At 36.6% G+C, this 23,113-nt stretch overlaps 1 protein-coding gene across 1 annotated transcript in view; it reads left to right on the plus strand.

Annotated features, from left to right (window-relative positions):
• Positions 1-3,010: 3,010 nt before the first annotated feature.
• The window catches only part of NCKAP1 (NCK-associated protein 1), a gene marked incomplete at its 5' end in the record, with an annotated part of 49,886 nt that continues 29,783 nt past the window's right edge, over positions 3,011-23,113 (plus strand). The window contains 13 exons of the mRNA XM_010085841.1: positions 3,011-3,028; positions 4,176-4,286; positions 14,848-14,940; positions 15,145-15,201; positions 16,195-16,337; positions 16,420-16,510; positions 18,631-18,768; positions 19,509-19,557; positions 20,043-20,199; positions 20,824-20,880; positions 21,392-21,488; positions 21,704-21,810; positions 22,926-23,058. Coding sequence (XP_010084143.1) covers positions 3,011-3,028; positions 4,176-4,286; positions 14,848-14,940; positions 15,145-15,201; positions 16,195-16,337; positions 16,420-16,510; positions 18,631-18,768; positions 19,509-19,557; positions 20,043-20,199; positions 20,824-20,880; positions 21,392-21,488; positions 21,704-21,810; positions 22,926-23,058 — 1,251 coding nt within the window. The remainder of the gene's footprint in view (positions 3,029-4,175; positions 4,287-14,847; positions 14,941-15,144; positions 15,202-16,194; positions 16,338-16,419; positions 16,511-18,630; positions 18,769-19,508; positions 19,558-20,042; positions 20,200-20,823; positions 20,881-21,391; positions 21,489-21,703; positions 21,811-22,925; positions 23,059-23,113) is intronic.

Genomic DNA, 23,113 nt, shown 5'->3' on the forward strand with positions numbered 1-23,113 from the left:
TGATTTTTTCAGTCATAGCTGTGACTGTATTGAGGCAAAAGGTCTCTTTGCTGTATCTCCCAATGTTGGTGTATTCTGGGCCAAAGGCAGTTGTGCTGGATTCTGTGTTCTTCTTTTGCGGCTGCTGATCTTAAATGTAGACCTTAAGCAGGTTTTTGTTGTTGGATGCTTGCTTGTTGGCCGCTTCTGAATGAATACAACCCAGAAAGTGAAGCTATGTAGTATCCTTCATTTTCCAAGTGAAAATAGTATAGAAGAGCCTGACAACATCAAGTGAAGAATAGAGTGAATTTTTTTTAATAATAATATAGTTATCTAGTTTATTAGCGTCAGTAGGAAAATGCTGCTTTAATTCAAAACGTATGGCATGGTGATGCATCTCTAAACAGTACATGTCATCAGATCTCTCTGAAGTTTGATGACCTGTGCATATGATAGCACATGAGTATTCTAAATAATGAATCTCTTAGCTATAGAAATCATATTGTTCTTGTTAAGAGTTGGATGCACAGAATCAGATCAGGAAAAAATGTTTGCTTAGTTGAGAGCTTATCATAGCAGGATACCACTCTAAGGTGCTGTGGAAAGAAATGAGGTGTGACTTGATAGAAACACAGTGCCTGAGTCATTTTTATTTTATTTTAATTACTTAGATTAGTCTCTTAACAGTAGCTTTGCATCATCTTTTTCAGCATAACTGCTTGACAGCTGTTTAGTAACGTACAAAGGAATTTAGAGATGACTGCTGGGAGATTCTTTCAGTATAACATTTCAGGGCTGGAGCAGCTGGAATCCCATAGCTTCAGAGCTGGATTCCATGAATGCTGCAGTAGTAAGAACGTTTTTAATTCTTGAATTTCTTTCTAATACTCAAAAAATTTAGCCATTGTCTTAGTTTTTTGTTGTTGGTGGTGGTTTTTTTTTTTCTTTTTTAAATAGATAAGAAGTGAAGAAAGGTTATTGCAGGCCACTTAGGGGAAAAAGTGATATCTGAGGCTGATTGAGAAAGGGCTACTGCATTTAGCTAATTCTCAAAATTCTGTTTGAATACTAGAGAGCTGTGTATGGGAAGGTGATCTTTGCGTGTTGTACCACGATGTTTCTGCCTGTTACAGTACTGACAAATGATTTGTATTGACTGATAGAAATACTGAAAGCAAAAGCTACCTGCTGTATCTATTCTAAGATCGTGGCCCTCAGTGCCATTGTTTTTTCTACAGTGCAAAATTGTGGTTATGTGCCTTACCACACTGTCACACTTGTGCGAAAGTGCTAGGACCGGGGTTTGTATTTTCATTCTTTTGTGCTTTCTAGAGTAAACCGTAGTGAGCTTGAGCTTCATAAATCTGTTTGCTGTTTTAGGAGAGGTTTAGCTTAGATAGGCTGTTTTACGTGTGATACTGAATGCAGGTAACAGTGTGGATGAAAAAATTATTGATGCAACAACAGCTAGCAATTGAATAATGCCAGTTCTTAGAAAGGAGCTGAGCTGCTGTGGAATATGGGTGAGGGAGAGGAAAGGCACTGACCCACTCGTTCGGTGGTGTCTGTTGTCCTCTTTCTGTTCAGTCCACGTAGGTAGGCTTGTGCAGCTTTTTAGAAGCTGAAATTTTGAAATGTATGAAGGATACCTTTAACATTTATAATTTGCAGCAATTTTATTTCTTATCTATGGATCAATCTTGTGTAGTTTACTAGTAGGAAGAATTACAGTTGCTTTCAGTGTGATGTTAGTAAACAAACAATGGGAAGGAGCGAAGTGCTCTCTTGCATATTGAGATCTATTGAGGGGATTGCCAGTGAGACTGAGGGTGATATTCATCACTTCTGGGAATCGAGTTCCTGAAGTCATGTGAGGATGTGCATGTTAGTGTTTTCGGACATCTGTTTCTATGTGCATGATCTGTGTGTAAGGTCTTGGGTAGAACATAATTTTTAGTAAACATTTCAGAGAGCTGATTTACAGGAGGAGAAACCTCTCTTGCTAGGTAAAATGAGGAATGTGTAGTGTTTGAATTCAGACCAAAAAATTTAGGAAGTCAACAGTGGCAGATTTATTGTACACTATATGTCAGCAACCACATTGGAATTTAACAAGGCATAAATATATATGGTCTATTAAGCTGTTTTGTTAGTTTGTAATCCTTCTTTTAGGAGAGAGGGTTATATAATGTGTGGCAAGGACAGCAAATGGAAATAATCTGACACAGATTCTGTCAAACCCATGACATCTAGTTAATTAAGACTTCATAAATTGGAAGCACACATTGTTTAATTTTTTGATGCCTATTTACAGTATAATTTTTACATTTGAAATTATGTAAAGACTTTAAAGTGTGTGCAGAATAGATCTTCTGTAGCACGTGTTACTTGCTGCTGTAAGAATATCAAAGCAACTATTTAATATCTAACTGATACTGTGGATGTTGCTGAATTTATTTTAATTATAAGCTCCTCTTGTAGTATTAAATATAATATTTTAATACAATTTAATATTCTTGTCTAAAATTAGCAAATGTGAGGTTTGGTATTAGAGTAGTACGTTAGCATACATTATGATGGTCATGTACTGCTGGTAGGAGTCTTAGAAACGTACAATAATGACTCTTTTGTTTTTTTTCTTGGCTACCGTTTCTTTTTCAGGTATGTAAAACTTCACTGAGTTTCTCTCCTGTTTTCCCCCTGTAGTTGCATGTGATGTTTGTTAACTCCTGTTTTCTCTCCCTACCTGAACTTAGTTTGGAAATACTGTTAGAAGCTACATGTCTCAATATATATGCAGCACTTTGCACAACAGTAAAATTCTAATAAGTACATGTAAAGTTGTGTGGGGGTATTAGAGTAATCATCATCCAGTAGAAAGTATGCTGCCTAGAGAAACAGAAGGTCCTAATGTTCTCTTGGATGTAGGTAATAGTGTATTAGTTCACTTGAATGTAACATAATTTAGAGTTTAAGAGTAATTTGTTTATATGTATTTTTCTCTCTTTTTATTACGCTGCTTTCCCAGCAAGGACAAGTTTGGAAGGTTTGCAAAGCTTTTCACCTTCCCTTTGCCCGCTTGCCCGCTTTCAGAATCGGTCTCATACTCCATGACTTCTGTCTCTACGGTCCACAACTCGGTCATAGAAATCAGTGTGGAAAAGTTTTTAAATGAGCTGTCATTTGAGTTCACTATGTTGCGTAGAAATGCCTAGCATGTAATTCAGTTTTGCATGAGACACAAAACTCCTTTGCAAATCCCTACAAAGGCTATAAAGCTAAAAGAATATTTGAGAGAAATTAGAATTTGAGCACAAATTTTGTCATGTAAGTAACGCTGCTTTTAGTATATTTCTCCAAACTAAATGGTATAGCATGGCTTGCTAATATTCTCAGAATAGTTGAGAAGTAGTGTGTCTGACATCATGTGCTGAAGCTGGCAAAACTAGGTGCTTCCTCCGTTGTTTGTCCACAGAACCTGCTCTGATGTGTCAATGTAAGTTATTTTAGAGACCCAACACTTAGTTGTGACTTCTCTTCAAATCAAAATTTCATTAAATTTCTTGATTGCTGCTTTTAAAGCACAGCCTATGCTGCTGTAGGAGTAAAGAAAGTGAGCAAGACTTGAGTTGTTAATCTAGGGAAATACGACACTTGAGGCAAGTACTGGTGGTTTGATTGTGGGATGGAAAGTTGTCTTGCAGTTAATAGTTTACAGAAAAATTAAATGCAGATTGGTGGTGGGGCTTTTAGTTTTGTTTCACAAAGGATAGTTTAATCATTTAATGTGCCCAGCACTGTCCTCCACGGATGATGACATGATTGAATTTTCTAACGGTTTATTAACTCCGGATGAATACAACACTACCTCAAACCAGGAATAGCATTAAAAGGAAACTTTTTTTTTTCCTCCTTCTTTTAGGATTGAGTTTTTTCCCTCACTGCTGTTCTGCACTAACTGCTTTGATACTTCCATGCATCTTTTTCAGTAGAAGAGCATCTCTGTACTGTTTCCCATTGCATATTTCAGCTGTGACAGTCCCTGCACTTTGCCTTTCATTTATCACCTGCTCACTAAAAACAAGAAAACAAAAAAAAGAATCTTTCTAGTTTGTCTTCAGACTTGCAACTATCACTTGGCTTTAGATGGATGATTGTGTTTTTACTTCATTTTTTATTGTATTTTTTTATAGGCATGCGGTGACCCCAAAGCCAAACCATCCTATCTTATTGACAAAAACCTGGAATCTGCCGTCAAATTCATAGTCAGGAAGTTTCCAGCAGTGGAAACACGCAACAACAATGTAAGTAACCAAATGGCAGTATAAGTATTTTTCTTGGTACCCTTCATCACTTCTTGCTCAAATCTGTGAGGTTTTATGTGTTCTTGTAAAGCATCTGATACTGACAGTTGCAGTTGGAATACAGTTGTTGATTCAAATGTCTGACAGGATACTTTAGAAAGAACTGTCTCCAAAGAGAGAATATTATACTTTAATTCTGGTTTGCTTTTCTTAGGACACATTCTGGTTTTCTTTTTGCCTACTTTCTTCTCTTCCATTTCAAAGGATTGTCAATGGGAAGTAATATTCGAAAGTATCATGCCTTACTTTGATAGCAGGAATTCTTGATGACCAGACTGATTGCAGGAGATTGAAGCTGCATAGCTTTATTTGTGATGAGACATGACCAGCAGATAATAAAAGGCACCTGACTCCAAAGTGGGAAAATGTATTTGGACTTTACGGGTGCCCGTACCTCACAGGTGCTCTTGCCTATTGGATCACTCAGTGTGGGAATAAAGAATGCTTTAGTGCGTGACGAGAAACCTTGTGAAGTCCAAAAATACAGAAATAGAATTGTTTCCTCTTCAGATGTAGTGAGTTCAGTTGCAGTAGGAAATTATTTTTCGCCTTTCTGAGTGATCCAGTACTGCTGAATTTTACTTTGTAGCCCTTTAGAGATGATTAAGATTATTAGACTACAGGTAGGCATTTTGGCAGGTGGTGTACACTTGTTTCTCTGTTTTAATTTGAAAATCAAGGGAAAGATTTGTTTTACCTGCTTATATTTCTTTCCAAAGGTGGAAAGTGCAGGTAGGTGTTGGGCTTGCATGTTCCCTGCATGCAACTACTTGCATGTGTGCTTGAGAGGTTTAGGCTTGCTTTAAGCATTCAGGTTTCTGCGGAATGGTAGTGGTAATAGCAGTGGGAATAATTAGGTTCTTTTGCAGTGCCATCTAAAATTTCTGTATAATGTCTCTAGTAGTACCAATGGAAAAAAAAACCCCTTTCATCAGGGAGGAAACAGTATCTGTAACAATGTACTTTCTAGTTTTGAAGCTTCTACGTGTTTTGTACCACTTAAGATTGTTCATCTTTGTATTGAGTTTGATTGTGTTAGTAACAAATATGGCAAATTCTTTGTCAAATCTATGTAAAAAGTAGTAAAACCTTTAAACCATCTTTAGTAAATGCTTCTGCATTCTGTAAACTTCAGTGACAGATCTACTATTAAAAATAAAAGATTATGCACATAGAATTTGTTTAATGCAGTTGCATGTGTGCTCTATGTCTTACGGTTGTTGACTATGAATTTGGAGTTTAATGATAGATATTTAAGGATTTGGTACTGTGAAGTTTATGGAAAAGAGATCAAAGCTAACTTGATGTATTTTGACAATCACAGTCTCTAAAATAGGACATGCTCATAATGTTTTGTCATTGCCTTGTGTTTATTTACTGTAAGCTAGCCAGGCCTGTGTTTATTAAGTACAGTTATCAAAAGCCTATCCTCCTTCTGTATGAGCACAGTTTAAAGTAGGGATTTTGAGTTCTAGCTAGAGGCAGCTGGGGTTTCCCCCCTTGCGGTCAGAGCTGACAGCAGTTTGCTTGTCTTGGTTGTTTACAGATGTTTTCCTGTAGAGTGTCGTATCTCCCAGAAGAAACCTTCACCCATAACAGATACCTAATGAGACAAAAGCCACGTCACACACAGAGAAAGTTCTGGTTTGATAACCAGATAAGATAAATTTTTGTTTGTAAACCTTAGATGCTTATGCTTTTTTGAAGCTATCTCCCGCTGAGGAGGATGTTCCCCTCCTTGCTCTTCCTTTGCCTCCCTCCTCCCGCTGGCCAGCAACCATCTCACCGTACGGTAGGACAGCACAGCAGTGAGTTCCTTCAGTAGGGAGATGGGTGATCAGAGATTTGAAAGGTCAAGAAGCTTACTGGAACAGGGACGCATCAGTTAATGAAATATTACAAAGGATTATTACAGGGGAAATAGTTGAGAAATATTAACCTGTGTTTCCTCCTTGCAGTGAAAATTCCAGGACAGCCTTTCAGGGAGCAGTTTTGGATCTTGTACATTTAGCTGCAGCGGTCACCACTGCTTAACGCTGTGCATCTATACAGTTGTTAGTACCTATTGACATGTCAGCCGGTGATGTTGCTGAACAAGCGTGCATTCAGTTAGAGAATAGGTAGTGCCTGCTTTTTTGAGGATGGGGGTGTTTTTTGGTCCTATTTTTAGCTGTTTGTTTTTTCTCTGGTACGGTCATTTACAGTGTTTTGTGTCTCACAGGTGAACAATACATTTTATTAGGAGTATGAACAGTATCTACTGTAAATCAGATGCTCTTGAAAAGCCAGCATTTTTATTCTTTTGAAACAAGTGTTTCTGTTATGTTTGCTATTGATAGTTTTTCCATCTTTATTCACAAAAACCACAGCTCCTGGTTTTGTTCCTCCTTCAGTGTTTGACATGCTGAGTCACACTAGAGTGATGTCTGACAGTTGCTGATTTTCAGTATTGTACCAAGAATGAAAGTTTATGAACAGTTCAAACAATGAAGTGCCTGATGAATCGTTGCTGAAGAATAAAATGGAGTATTCATCTTCCAAAGGATTGATTATAGATAACTCTGGACCTCATCAGTTCATAACTCACCCTCTCCTGTTGCCTGAAGGCACTCCCTGTGATCTCTTCCACTTGCCCTTTCTTCTTCAATTACCGTCATGAGCCACATAACCTTGAAAATGTACGGTTTTAAGCCTGAGCTCTTAAATTAACAGTTAATGATGTTGGCCAGCAATGTAGTATTGCTTAATAATGTATGAAATACCTGCAAAGGAGGGAATGTACGGAAACAGCCATTTGAGGGATTGACAAGGTGACAAACATTTTAGAGTCCTATTTGAAAAGGAAACTAGGTAATACTGAAAGGTATCTATTTTCTGCATTTGGGAAACCTTAGTATTGATATTTGTTTAAGCTTTATTTTGAAAAAGCCACATAATTTGGAGAAGCCTTCCAAAAGCTTAATAGCACCATTGTTCTTGGTCAGATCAGTGATCTCATTGTGCTAGAATTGACTCAGGGTAGCATTTATTTTTACTGAATTTCCTTGACTAGCTTCAGAATAAAAGTTCCAGAGTAAGGGATGCAAAAGCAGCCTGTTTTTTTCTGGCTTTTTTAGACCTCATCATAAGGTGTACAGACAAAGCTCTTGCCACAGACAAATTGGAAGAGAACGTGCCAAACTCCAAAAAAATGTAGTAGGACCTAATGTTAGCCAATGCTAACATTTAATGCTGTTGTAAAGCCAGGATAAAATACTTTACAATGAGGAACTGGAGGAGCAGAGAGAGAAGATGTAGATTTTCTGCAGATTTTGGGTAAAGTCTGAAAAACTGCTGCCTGCACAGGACAAGCTCTGTGTCTTTGTGTGATGGAGCCTAGCCTCCTTTCTGGTTTCCAAAACACTGTGTATGGGAAGTAGCAAGAATTTCTGCCTTCCTTCTTGAACATGTGTTTTTCTTTTACTCATTGCTTCTTAGCAATTTTCTTGTAGAAAAATTTCCTGTGTTTTTAAATGTCTGCTGGAGAAGTTGAGGCTTAGTCATTGCTTAGCAGTAAGCAGACCAGCAAAACGTTACTCAGAAGTTTGTAAGAGTATGGTTAGTGGGAAGAATGTCCGTCTTTTCCAGACACTGCTTGTTCTAGTCTTTTAGTAGCTACCTGCCCAGCATTTTGTATGAATTCCCTTGTATTTTATACTGACTACACATTCAGTTTCTCTTTTCCGTGTTTATTTACCTGATTTAACGGTAATAATTTACTGCTGTATTGTGTCAGCAGGGACTGGAGATAAGATCATACGAGAGCAGAGTACAAGCAGTGCGAGCATTTCCAGCCTGCCTGGTTGGGATCTATAGATATGAATTAGTTCACTTTACAGTTTATTTATTTTCTCTTCATGGGTGTGCTGGCTTTTTCCTTTTAGATATGGCTGTTTGGTCTGCTTTCACAGTTTTACTTCATAGTGAGCTGATTTCATAGAGAATTGGTTGGATGCGGGAGAGGTGTTGTGGGCACAGCATGGCTGGACCTCCTTGGCCAAAGCTTGTTAGAAAGCGTTAATGCATGCTTTCCTTAAATGCTTTCTTCTATAATTATTGAAATATGCACTTTATAACCAATCTTGATTTTTTAATTTGTGATAGGTGCTTCCAATAATGTCTTTTTCAAAACACTTAAATACAAATAATCATTTGCTTTTTGAAGTACTCCTTTCAGCCCCTGCAAGGGGTACAGTGCCAAAAGGAAAATGTTGTTTATTTGCTTGTTTCTAATCATAGAATCGTAGAATGGTTAGGGTTGGAAAAGATCTTAAAGATCATCAAGTTCTAACCCCCCTGCCACAGGCAGGGACACCTCCCACTAGACCAGGTTGCTCAAAGCCTCATAATGAAGCTTTTAATATTGTAAATTGCACAGTGAAGATCATTTAGAAATTCTTTTCTGAGGAAAAGTAATTTTGGGGTCTCAGCCTCATGTGTTGGTAATCCCTTTTCACAAAGAAACAGTAATTTATTTTTGAGAAAATTATACAGTAATTAACACCTATGGCAGCTGGTTTCTTAAGAGTGACTTAAGTAAATTAACTTAAATCCACAAATTCAGTAGACTAATATTTTTCTTCAGCTTTCTGGAGTGCTAGATCTCTTGTATGGGAGACACTATTTTTCAGATAATTTACTGCTTTCTTAAGCAATAAAAATCCGGCTCCCAGTATTCCACCACAAAACTAACTGGTCTCCTGGCTATGAAGACTAAAATCCTTTCCTGGTGAGAGGATGCCGTGTGTTTTCTTGTGTGGCTGCCTGTTCAGCTCTGCTACTGCTCAGTGGACTTAAGAATGCTGAGTGGACCACAAATGAGACTGATTTTCCAAAACTCACTGAGGGAGTAATTTAGTTCACGGGAGTTCCCCATGCATGACTAAAGCCAGCTGATGAGTAACTAGTCTCTGTTGAGCTTTGTACCAGCAGTTGAGATTTCTTATGCTTGAGAATGGGACTTACTAACGATAGTTTATTTCAGAAGAAACTGCAAAATACCTGCAACAAATAAAATTTTATCTACTTTTTTGCTAAAAAATAATTCAGAATTGAAATTGCTCTGTCAATGCCTTGCTCTGATACAACCGTGCCTACTGCTCTGATTTTGTACGTGGTAGTGTGCTGATGTTTTCAGTTGTTGCCTGGGTAAGACTGACTTTACAGCTTAAAATGACTTACGCTCTAATGTAATCAGAGAATAATATCTATAATTTTTCAGCCTAACAGTCTTTTGAAAGTGAACATCTTTTCATAGTGGTTCCAAAAGGTAATGGGAGATCTTGAAATATCTTTAAAATGTTTCACCAAACAGAACTGTCATAATGTAACTTCTATTTTTTTCAAAATCATAAGCGCTGGCAGCAGTGATGTTTATGTTCAGGGCTTATCCCTGGATTGTGCATGAATTTGAGGTGGAGTAGCATCCAAATACAATTTAATTTTTATAATTATTTGTAATAAATCTTTGTAGTACACTGCTGTGAGTCACATCAGACCATACAAATCACTTGCCAAGGTAAACCAAACTAGTCAGGTGCTCATTGTTGCTTAATAGTGTATGCAACACCTGCAGAGGACTGAATGTCTGTAGTACTTAACTGGTTTGCTTCATCCACTAAAACTGAAATCCTCTTTCGATTGATGATTGACAACTTAACAGCTTGGCCATTAAAAACCAAAGAAACAAAAACACCTCATTAGTACCTAAACAGTATTTTAGTTAAGCAGTGTTACTAAGTTGTCATTCCAAAATTAGTTTTCATGCATTTTAAATGAATAGTTCTTTGATTATTTCATGACATAAATCATAGAATCATTAAGGTCGGAAAAGACATCAAGGATCATCAAGTCCAGCCGTCAACCCACACCACCTAACTCGCTGAACCATGTCCCTAAGCACCACATCCACACATTTCTTGAACACCTCCAGGGATGGTGACTCCACCACTTGCCTGGGCAAATACAAGTACGCAGGCAGATGGAGGTGTATCTCCAAAAGATTTTTATCTGTAGAATAGCACAGACAAGACTTATATTCTGTAAATAGTTGCCTCAGAGACATCAAGACCTGTGGCCAGAGCTTGTATGATATGATAATATGTAATGAGCCTAGTGTAGGAATTAGTGTACAAATTTATGTAAAAGAGAGAATGGGGAAACTGTTCCGAATGACTGACAGGTAGATCAGTTTTTAAGAGGAGCCTCGCTGCTCCAGTTGTCTGACATTATTAATAATGTGGGCAACCCTGGGGACAGGAACAGTTGCAGGGGGTGATGGATGGCCATGTCCTTTTCAAAAGAGTTAACTTAGTGCTAGAAACTTGAAAACAAATAAAAATAGACCTGGCAGTAGAAATACATTAGTTAGTAAACATGTTAAATATTCTATTGCATCTTTTTATACACAGCATGTCACTTTAGAGGCTGTTTATAGTTAGAAATAAGAAAACCAAGGACACATCCATCATTCTACAGTTAGTTTGCAGAATTTAATACTCCTTCTCTTCATTTCGTTAGATCCTTCTCTCTCACCCCACCATTCTGCTATAGATTTTGTAGACAGAGAGCTTCATTCAAATGAGTTGAATTTTTAAAATCTTAATCTAATGACTCTACAGGTGGCAAGCATAGTGAGTGCGATAAATGCCAGTGAGAATACTGACGGTGGTTATTTATTCCTATCCTCAGAATATTAACAGTCAGAATTTGTAATACTGCTTTTTGGGCTTACATTCCAGCCAGCAAGATTAAGTTGATGGTGTTTTCTCTGAGAGCATTATAATATCTATGGTGTTGGCTTGTAGAAAATGAATACAAGTGTTTAATGATCATACTTGCAGGAAAAATATCATACTGATATGAGAAGGAGAAGATTCCCATACCTACTGTCTATTCCTGGATTGTGAAATAAGGCATTTATTCACTTACTACTGATGCCAGTCAGATAAATATGATAAAATAGTTACAGAGCTACCATTATCCTCTGGTTTTCCACACATAAAACTCTATGAACAACCTTTTCTAGTTGTCTTATATTTTTTATGTGCCTTCATATTAAATTTGTATTTATTCACATTGTTAGTATGCCAAGATCTGTGTCATTATTCTCTTCCCTCTGAGCCATTATGTTCATGTAAGCTATTAGTGAGGCTGACTTGTGCTTTCTGACTTGTTTTTTGCTTCTTTTAATGTACCTTCTCTGTGTACATAAGTAGTTCTGTAAAGATTTTGGGGGTTTAATGTGAGGAAGGAAAAGCATAAGACAACTTGGTAAAGGTTAGTTCCTTCTCTTATAGATAACGTACTTGATAAAGTGTCAGCTTCACTCTCTGGTATTTAAAACGTGAATTTTGTTAACAGACGAAATCATGCAATATTATGCTAAAATTCCTATGGGTTTTCGTGTCTTAAATCCAACTCACTTTTTTCACCAAAAATACCGTTGTCCTTATTGGTATAATTTGTAGTTAAAATTCTTTAAGGATAAATAAAACACCAATCAACAAGGCATGGTTATCGATAGTGAAAATAATCTTTTGATGATAGTAATATTTTAGGAGTTATTTCTTCATCTTGTCCTATTTTAAAGCTTGTTGAATATTGGAAACAAAAATGATTGCTATTAAATGGAAATACAGGCTGAGGAAAATAGCCTCAAACCAAATACAAAACGATATGGCACCAGATAGTTCTAAACAGCTGTTAGGAAATTAGTAATGGGAAGTTTTCTTGCAGTGGGTGTGGAAAGAGCTACACCCACATTCCTCAGTGATAAAAATGCAAATAAACATCCAAGACCCTACATGCTGTAAGCTGTGCTTTAAACGTCACTGATCAGGCTGTCCTGTATTAATTGCACTGTTTGCACCATACTGATTTAACAGTGATTGCCGTTGATACATTGTTTTACCTTGATAGTAATATTTTAAATAAAAGTTTACTGATACCTTCAACCCTCAGAGTTCAGAGAATGGTGATCTTAACTCTGTACGGAAGCTTTAACATCAGTTAAGTGTAAATATTTCTGGGAAGATGGGTAATTAGTGAACAGTGCAGACCAGTGATTCCTAATACTTGTTTGAGTGCAATGAATACCTCCCTATATTCTTTTATTTAATGTACAGCTTCACAGAAATTCTGAGAAAAGATTATTTCTTTTGCAAGCACACTTCCCAGCACCACTCCCTTTTTGCTCTGTCTCCCCACTTGGGGCATTGCAGCCCAGATGTGTTCTGACTTTGGAATGATCATGTCCTGCAGGAGTGGACGCTCAGTTGCTCTTTGTTACGCCAGACGTACCTGTGAAGTACAACCACCTGCCATCTCCATAGTCTCTCTTAGCATTGTAACTTGCTTAGTGCAAGTTAGGCTTGGGAGGAAAAAGTCGCAGTTGTGCGTTTTGGTTTTGTCTTCTTTCTGCACTAGAATTAGTCTTATTTCTGAACAATAGCATGCAGTCTTACTGAAAAGTCATGAAATGACTCCGCAAATTAATCCACTTCGTGCTTGTGTTAGTTGTGCAGAAATAAATCCTATTTTTTGCTTAGTGTTTAAAAAAAAAAACAAACAAAACACTTGCGATAAATACTTTAAAAGATAGGGCCAGGGTGATAGGTTAAAACCAAGTGTCTTTCATCGTGTAACAACTGCTGACTGATGGAGCAGCCCTAAAAGTACAAAGCCCTCTTTCCTCTGGGGAGATCCTGACTCTAGATGCCAGTTGGCCCAAAGGTTTGCTGGAGCTGTGCAGACCTGCGGGTGCTTCAGGCTCCACGTGTGATGATGCTGGATGCTTCATTCTCTGAGGAAAAGGCAGTTCAAGTTTAAGGTATACACTGGGAAAGCAAATTCACACTGAAGATCAAAATACAGCTCATGGGACTTCTGTTTGAAAACTGATTTTGTGTAGCAGTGGTTTAAATGGAAATAACCTCCTTCCTAGTGCATGAGATTATCAGGAGAAATTAGAAAATAAACATGGGTACTTACACCCATTTTTCATTTAAGTCTCAGCTAATGACTATGTGAAGGAAACTTAAATATTTTATAGGGCAGGCATTCAAATTCAGAACTCGAAAGCCTTGCTTTGGTTTAAGAGCAGGCAGGAGTATTTTATAATGTAGCCATTCCACTTTGCTCGTAACTCTGTGTATGCCTGTCTTGCTTGGTTGTGATGGAAGTCTTATCGCTCGAGTCTCTAGAAATCATAATGGCCTTTAACATTTCAGAGGAAAGACACAAAAAGTATCTTATATATGACATGCAGTACTGCTCCAGGCAGACTGTTTTAGGTGAATTTTAGTGCTTTACTGAAAACTGAGAACACAGCACAGCTTTATAAACAGAGTGAGATAAAGAAGTGTATTCACTTCTAAACTCTCATGAAAATAAGCTAAGCAATTTGAAACAATTTATTTATCTTTCTGGTAATTGATTGCTCTTGCTGAGGAGAAAATCCTATTGAACTTGATCAGTCTTTAATGCAGTCTTTAATCTTGCAGCTTTTTGGAGGGCACTTTTTCATATTGAGTGTTACGACTGCTTTAAATCATTTCAATTCATATATCAGGAAAGAGACTTAATTAGTAGCTGGATATTGCAAGTTAATGGGATTCTTGCAGTGCTGTGAGACTGTAGTACATAGATAAACAGAATGGCTGTTCAGTAACCGCTGCTTTTTTTGTGTTCTCAACGCTAATTAAGTGATCTGTTTCCTCCAGAAAATTTTGAAAAATACGGAAATGAAATGATACTTCATTGTTTATTAAAAAAAAAAATCCATGTGGACTATTTAAGGCCTCTGTATTCACATTTGCCTCTTCCATTTTATCCACCAGTGTCTAAGGCTAGTGTTTTGCTTCTTTTTTGTTTCTTTATTTTGTTGCTTTTGTTTGAATGTATTATTGTGTTTATATGGAACTGGTCAAAGAACCGTTACTGTATTTTATGTTTGTATCTACATTTTATTTTGCATGCTTAACGTGGCTTTGCCTGGATATTCTTTTTGGTAAGTTCAGAATTTAAAAGCATAATGTTTTTCTGTAGTAAAGTTTGTAACCTGCCGCCTTCTTTTCTTCCACCTCAAGTAACATCATTTTTTTTTTTTTTTGTCTCACTGATTTGTGGTCATGAACTGTTCTACTTTTGCTAATCATGCATATGATAACACTGTTTTCCTAACTACCCATTTTCATCTCTAGCTGAGCTAAACAATATGACTTTGGTACTAATGTGTACTAATTTGACTTTTATCTTCAAAGTGTAGTCGGCAGCTGTTAAAAAATTATCTGTTCTGAGAACTCTGTGTGTATTTGAGACACACAGAACCTCGGTCTTAGAAAACCATGTTAAGGCTTCTTTGCCTAGCCTGGTGGTTACTCTGCGCTTCACAGGTATTATTTTTCATCATTCTTCTCAAGATCTTCTAAGAACAGCGTGCATGTTTATGTTTCTCTTTTAGCAACAGCTTGCTCAGCTCCAGAAAGAAAAATCAGAGATTCTGAAGAACCTGGCATTATACTACTTCACGTTTGTCGATGTAATGGAATTTAAGGTAAGGGGTTGCAAATATGTCAGTTGTTCTGTTACATGAGGCTTCTGTCTTTTTATTTATGTAACAACACTATGTAATAAAATAGCTGAACTTGTAGCTCTGTTCTTTAAAAAAAAATAAAATCTGCATGGTCTCTGTCACTAAGCATAGTAAAGTGATTTCCTTGTGACTTTTTAAACTAAAATTATTACTTTGTTTTTCAAGGACCATGTTTGTGAGCTGCTGAACACTATTGATGTTTGCCAAGTCTTCTTTGATATTGTAAGTTTCTGGGTTTAAACTTTCAAATGCCACTTAAATGTTTCTAATCAGAGTCCTGTGTGGAGAATTAGGACTTGTTTATGTTGGCCCAAGAAACCTGACATCTCTAGTTATAAATGCAAGAGAAATAAAAATGTTCTTGTCTTCGGATCTCTAACTTTTATAAATAGCTTGAAATCAGAAAATAGACCATTTTAAGCAGGCTACTTATGGACAGTGGTAACAGCATTGTCCGTTAACAGACCTACAAATCTTTCTGTAATTTTTACTTAATTGTGTCTGCAAGAGATTGCTGTCATCTACATGCTTAAGCCATGTAGGCTCACAAGACAGGAATATTACTGGTGTCCATCTAAGAGATATGTGAGGAAGTAAATTCTGGTTTTGGCTAAAGCAAGTACAAAAGCAGCTAAAAGTATTACATTTAAAAATCCGCACCAAACACACACATAAAAAAACCCCAACCCAAACTAAACCTCAAACACCTTTTCCTTTTGTTTTCAGCTTTATCTAGTGTTCGTAATGTCACCTTGCTAATTTTAGTCATTATTCTAAAATTGGGCTCACTTAATTTCGTACCATGGAAGAGGAGCAGGTATATATATCTTACAGAATGACCTTACCAGGCCAGTGGGGTATGTGCTAGCTTTTTACGTTACACAGTCTTATTTAAATACAATTCACAGACAAGGTACTTGCTGATTGCTTAGTAACATCCAAGAAAAGCTTTCCTGTCAGCTAATCTGTAACACTTGAGCCTGGAAAGATTTTTGCATTGTTTGCATTGCTTGCTTTCACAAATACAAACAGTCCTGGGGATTTTGGTGAATAAATTAAGATTATACAAAGTCTTTATGCAACCAGAACAAAAACTTAAATCAGGACAGTCCATTGTATTTAAAAAATGCTGAAAATTGGTGTAAGGGTGAGGAAAAAGTTTTATGCTTGTTTCTGAAAGTTTCAGAACGATAATTTATTGTTTTTTATCTCTAGACTGTAAACTTCGATTTAACAAAGAACTACCTAGATTTGATTATAACCTACACAACTCTAATGATATTGCTGTCTCGAATTGAAGAAAGGAAGGCTATCATTGGGTTGTATAACTATGCCCATGAAATGACCCATGGAGCAAGGTAAAAATCTGTTGTATAAGAAATGTGCTTAATAATAATAGTAACAACTGCACCTGAGTGAATTGTTTGTTGTTGTTTTTAGTGACAGAGAATATCCACGCCTTGGCCAGATGATTGTGGATTATGAAAACCCTTTAAAGAAAATGATGGAGGAATTTGTACCTCACAGTAAAGTATGTAACTACTTTTCACAGGCACACAGTAAACTTAATTGACAGAAGCAGAGATAAAAGTAAATATGCAAAGGTTTGTTTTGTCCAAAGCCATTAGGTATAAATTTTTCAGGAGATTTTACTTACAGTGGATGTTTGGGGCTGGGGATTGATATCCTATTAAATAATAGAACTTGTAGAAATAGAAGAATGCTAAGATCCATTGGTAAGGTTCCATTTTCTTCACTACGTATTAGAAATTGATTAAAAATCAGTTGTGGATTGTCTGAGAATAGCTGCATCCATGTTTTGTTTTGGTTTGTAGCTTGAAATGAGGGAGATTCCTGATGTTTCTACAAAACCAGCGTTTTGCTAGTTTACCATCCTAGGTGAATGTGTTTTTTCTATTTTGTAACCTGGGGGTTTTTGCTTTGGATTATCCTTAAACTGGGAATCCGGGACATTGCCACTGCCTCTGTATTACTGTCCCCTCTACTCCAAAGCCGACATTGTGTATCTTGCCCAGTTGACTTTGCTAAGTTAAATGAACCCAATTCCTTAAGCCTTTTCTGTACAAATGTTTTTAAGCTTGCATTCTTACACATCTGGTTGTGCTGCAGTTCTGTGATTATTTATCTGGGCTATACTTTCATATGAGAATACCTTGGAAACGTGACAGAAGCCTCACTGAAGTCAATGTATATCCTATTTATCACTTTCTGTTTGTTCAGTAGGCTTACTGCTCTGACTAAAGAAACTAGATGTGTTTGATCAGTACTGACCAACTCTTATTTATAAAGGTGTTATTTTCTAGGTGCTTGCAAATTGATTGCCTAACAACTTGTTTTGGAATCTTTGGCAGGAATTTAAGTTAAATACTAAGTTATTTCTTAGAGGTTTTTAAGGTTTGGGGTTTGTTCTCCCCCTTTTGAAGTATAGGTACTGGTTGTGTTTTCCTTCTCTAGTGCTCTTGAGATTTTTCCTAATTTCCTTAAACTTTTTAAGATAGTCACTAGACGTTCAGAAAGTTTTCCAGCTACATCTCTATAAGCTCTGAAGTTAAATAGTTTTGAATACTTCTCATTTGTCTAAACAATCTGAATTCTTATTTTTGTTATACTTTCCTCTGCACGATTCCTGTCTTGCTAAGGCTTATTTATCTAAGGATCTCATTAGCAATTAATCTTTTATTGTGCACATCTTAGCAAAGATGCTTCACTTTTCAGTATTAACTTTGTTTATGCTCTTGTATTTAATAGTGGGCCAAACCTGTCCCTTAAAATGTTTTGTAAAGCCATTTTTCAGTCTAATTTTTGCTCTTCTGTGCTGGAGGTGTAAATTGGGATCAGGGATCCAGTCAGTCACCGTACTAGCAAAACACATACTTAGGTTGCACTCTCGTGGAACTGCACACTGAAGTTGTCCTTCCATCATCTCACTACTTTGCAGTAAACCTGACAGTTGTTTAGTCCTTTAAATTAACTCAGCAGGTGACCTTTTTTTTGCCTGAGTGACCTTTTCTGCTGGCATAATGCTTAGACCTGGCTCTCTTGGACTCATACAAGCACCAGTATTGATGCAAAAGAGAGGGAAAAGGCATAGGACCACACTTACTCAGATGAGCTAAATCTGCGATGAAGACGTTCCTGTAGACAATATTTGCTCAGAATATTATAATTTGCTAAAAAAGAGGAAGGGACATACTAAATGAATTGGCAGAGAGGGAATAACACAATAATTGGGATGCTTTCAGTTGTACATGACAGATTTGTTGTCCTCTATTGTTTTTTTTTTAATGTCCTCTAATTCTGAACTTGGAATTTTATAATTGTAATTAAAAAAAAAAAAATCAAAATCTCCTGCTTCTTCTTCATCCTTCCCTTGACCTGGAATAGTGTTTTATATGTGAAATAAACTAGATGCAATGGGTTTTAACATCAAGTTTAATTTCAGAACTAGTTCAGTAAAATGTGGTGATTATTGTCAGTAATAACGCTGAGAAAGCAGCACTACTGATAAAATAGTGTTTGGAGTATGGCAGTGTCAGTACACAGCTCACAAAATGAGGTGAAGAACTTGGATGTTTATCCAAGACTGAGCCTTGAGGACATCTTCAAACTAATCACTGGTCTCCTCTTTAGTCCCTTTCAGATGCTCTGATTTCACTCCAGATGGTCTATCCTCGAAGAAATCTCTCAGCTGACCAGTGGAGAAACGCACAACTACTGAGCCTCATCAGTGCCCCCAGCACAATGCTTAATCCTGCACAGTCTGACACAGTATGGCCTTTTTCGTTTGCTTTATATAATGAAGTTAAGCAAGATTTTCCTTAAAATAATGTGGGGGTGTTTAATTTTCCATTTGATTACCTTTATGTGGCTTTTAATCTGAGAAGTGAATAGGTTGGTTGGGAGAGCTGAATACTTTAGTACAGGGGAAAAGTTTTCTTGCGTTAATTAAAGCTTCTGTTGTGTTAGCTCATGCCTTCATTTCCAGTATTTGACAACCAAAAGAGGAAGGGAAGCAGTGTTAACTTCTGCAGTGTAGAAGGAAGGAATCTTTTGTACTGTCTCAGATGTTTGTGGGCCAACAGACTGAAAATCAGAACTGATACTTCCTTGAAAATTTTTAATGTTTGCTTTTGCTGCCTCAGTTGTGATGTGAATGGTCATCTTTCTGAAAACTTGCAAGCATTAACAGCTATCAGGTTGTGATTAGTATATATCAAAAGCCTTTTGTTCTTAAATATTCTTAAATACAATGATGTTTGAAACTAAACGTGTCACAATTTGTTCACTGTTTTGTTCAAAGTATTGGAGGGGATGGAAGCTCATTTAGTGTTCAAACCCTTGGTCTCTAAAGGGATGAAACAGTGTCCTGTTAGTAATCAGCAGCAGTCTTCTGTGATTCATCAGCACTTAAGGCTTTATTTGCCTCCTTTTTTTCTAAAAAGTACTTTTCATGAAATGTATTGTCTTTTATATGATTACTTTGCTACAAATTACTGTTTCTTCAACAGATGCCATGTGAATACCTCTCTCTGGATGCAATGGAAAAATGGATCATTTGTGAGTAAAATATTCTGAAACAGCTCATGGTTGTATTAAAAAAATTAGCTAACGTTTAAAAGACTGCTTGCATTTCTGTACTGTACAGAAGCTGTTGTATTCAAATTAGATTCTAGGGAACTTGATTAAATCTCATTTGTACGTATCGTACGTTTACCTGCAGTGAAGTTAGAATTCAGCATATGCTGCTGGAATGGAGTTTGTCATCAATTTATTCCAGATTTTGACTAAAAGTGAGGGCTTAAGTAATTCTGATGAAAATAGCTGAGTAGTATCAGCATTAAGTAATTCATGTTACAAAGATATTACAAAAATACCTCCACTGCAACAATGTGGGATATTTTTTATATTTAAAATTATGTTATCCGTTAAACAGCTTATTAATGAACCATTTGAACTATTTAAGAGAAAATGCATAATAATGTCACTGTTCTACTGTCTTTGTGCATCCGCTTTGTGGCATACATCAATGTGAACTTTTGAAGTTGGATTTATTTTGTGCCATGGAATCCTAAATAGTGATGCTACAGCTTTGAACCTCTGGAAACTCGCACTTCAAAGCAGCTCTTGCTTGGCTCTGTTTCGAGATGAAGTATTCCATATTCACAAAGCTGCAGAGGACTTGTTTGTAAACATACGAGGGTAAGTTTTCCTTCTCTTTTCTCCTTTCAGAACCTCTGTTAAAAATTTAAAAATATTTATCATTTCTTGAAGAAGTGTTTTGAAAAGTGTTACTTCTACTTCATATAAATTCTGCTTAAGAATACTCAATACAGAAACATTTTTGGTTGGTATCTTGGCTGTTTCTTTAATGCATAACTTTCAGGAGCCTGATTTCATAACCATCATGCCTTTTTTAATCTCAGTTCTGAAAAAGTCTGGTGAATCACTCTCTAAAATGACAAAAGTTGAAGTTGATGATCTCGCCCACAAATCTTAATTTAGTGAAGAGAAATTATGTCATGAATGTAGAGTTAGCATGAAAAATTTGCATCTGTCTGCCACTGTTTCTACAATATATCGTATGAAAACTCAGAGGCAAAGTTGAGACCTCCACCAGTGAACACTAGGAGCACTTCGGTAGAGAGTAATTTGGTTTGGGTATCCAGTTTCGGCATTTAACTCTGATCAGGGAAATAAGTCTTGTCTGAGCTTTTTGCTCTGTCGTGCTTGCTGTGGCATTGCAGTTCCCCACAAGTCCACTCAGCTCGTGCTAAATTGTGCTAGTGATACTTACTACTGTATTGGATTGTTTTTTACTTGCAGCTACAACAAGCGTATTAATGACATCAGAGAGTGCAAAGAAGCTGCTGTTTCACATGCGTAAGTTTTCCTGACGCATTTTAGTGTTGGTTTTCTTAACAAAGTTCTAAAGAATGTATAAACAGGATTTGTTGAACTTGTTCAAATGAGATCATGTACTGATTTGTTCTTTCAAATCTGGATTTGCTTAATACCATTATCAATTTAACTTCTCAAGTTTTAGATTATTTTTCAGATTACCAGGGTGGAAGCATTTAGTTTATTCTCTATTTTCTTTTTGTCTAATTACTTAATGTGAATGCAAATTAAATAGGATTGTTTTAGTGGAGTCAAATGGGTGTCATGGAGCCGAGGCAGAGAACTTGGGTTTTAAATTTAACCGTACTTCAGGAATATACAGCTTTGATGATGGAGATGCCAATTTTAATTGAACCAAATCTTTTGAAATACTGAACTTTTGAAGTTCCTGTGATATGAGCTGCCTGTTCTTGGGCTTAAATGTTTGGAAAAATCAAATGTTCTGTGGTTACTGCAGTGGATGATGATGTCTTGGTTTGTTCTTTTGATGCAGCGGTTCAATGCATAGAGAGAGACGCAAGTTTTTACGTTCTGCGCTCAAAGAACTGGCTACTGTCCTGTCTGATCAGCCAGGCCTGTTGGGTCCCAAGGTAATGATGGTTTTTACGATTTGCATTTATGCAAACTTACAGTGTGTTTGTCAGTGATACTGTGACACTTTGGGGGTGGAAAAGCCACAGACTTTGAGAGAAAACCTACTTATGTTTTAATATTCTTTGATTTTAGAGACTACTTGCCTCTTAGCATGTGCAAGCTGTCCAACTGTTCTATATCTATAAGCTTGTGAACAATTTCTCTTTTTCAGGCACTTTTTGTATTTATGGCATTATCCTTTGCTCGTGATGAAATTATTTGGCTTCTTCGTCATGCAGATAATATGCCAAAGAAGAGTGCAGATGATTTCATAGACAAGTATGTTAATTTTTAGTGTCATACCTTAAATATTTATGAGAATTTCACAGACAAAATGCATTTGAAGGGAAGGGAATTTCAGAAGAGGATGGCTATATGGAAGAGTTGGGACTTTACCTGGGAATATTAAGCTTCCCATCAAAACAGAAAACTAGAAGTGTTGTATTAGAAACAGAAGCACATCAGTGAAAATTAATTTTCTGCTGAAAAAAGTATTTATAAAATAAAAATATTTTATAAAGTTTTATGCTTTTTTTTTCCTTTGAGTAAGCAAAAAATAAAGCTTTATCATGTGTCTTCAGTGTTACTGATTTTTCATTGAGCAAACCAATGGTGGGGGAAGGAAACTGTCAAAAAGCTTGATTTGTTGATTTGTAGAATGTCTGCTGTAGCAAAACTGTATTTTAAATCAGGTAATTTTTATTTATGTAATACATCATTAGTGTCATCATAAACAGAAGGTAAAAATGAGAAATGAGATCAAGAGATCCTGTCCACATGTGGATAGGCAGAAGGCCACTAGTTGTCTTGGAGTTGTTCTCAAGATGATGAACACAAGATTGAAATGAAAGTCAATGTATTGTCTGCAGGAGTTTAAACAAGTGACAATCACTGGGTCGTTTCTAGAGCTGGAGTAGGAAAACCTTGGGTTTTCTTCACTGGATTTATGTGCTAGGGAGGGATGGAGGTCCCAGACCCTCTCTGAAAAAACCTACGCCAGTGTTTAACCATCCTCACCAGAAAAGTAGTTATGACAATTGTATTTTTCAGATTTAACTACTTTTGAGAAGAACATTTTTTCAAATTGAGTATTTTAGAAGGGCTTCTTATTCAAAAAATAAGTGAATAGTTATGCAACCCTGTAGGGATTACCATTGATGGTATCCTGCTATCTTCTCTCCTGTTGAGTGGATTTTCCCTTGGAGTGAAAATTACCTATGTAAATTATTTTTACAAAGTGAACCAATATTTTCATACAGAAATTACCTATTAGTAACAGTTTTAAAAGCAAGTTTTAGGAGGAAATCCCCTTGAGAAGCATTCCACTGATAGAAATTTATTTTAATACTTTGGGTGTTTCATGTTTGTAAGATTTTCCTTGTCTTCTTGCCCAGACACATAGCTGAGCTAATATTCTACATGGAGGAGCTCAGAGCACATGTGCGGAAATATGGACCAGTGATGCAGAGATACTACGTACAGTATCTTTCTGGCTTTGATGCAGTGGTGTTAAATGAGCTTGTTCAGGTATGGCAAGACTGTGGTTTGTGGTTCTTAAATTCAAACTTCAAAAAGGGCTTTT

Source organism: Pterocles gutturalis, unplaced genomic scaffold (genome assembly GCF_000699245.1).
Source record: "Pterocles gutturalis isolate BGI_N339 unplaced genomic scaffold, ASM69924v1 scaffold27860, whole genome shotgun sequence".
Classification (NCBI taxonomy): domain Eukaryota; kingdom Metazoa; phylum Chordata; class Aves; order Pterocliformes; family Pteroclidae; genus Pterocles; species Pterocles gutturalis.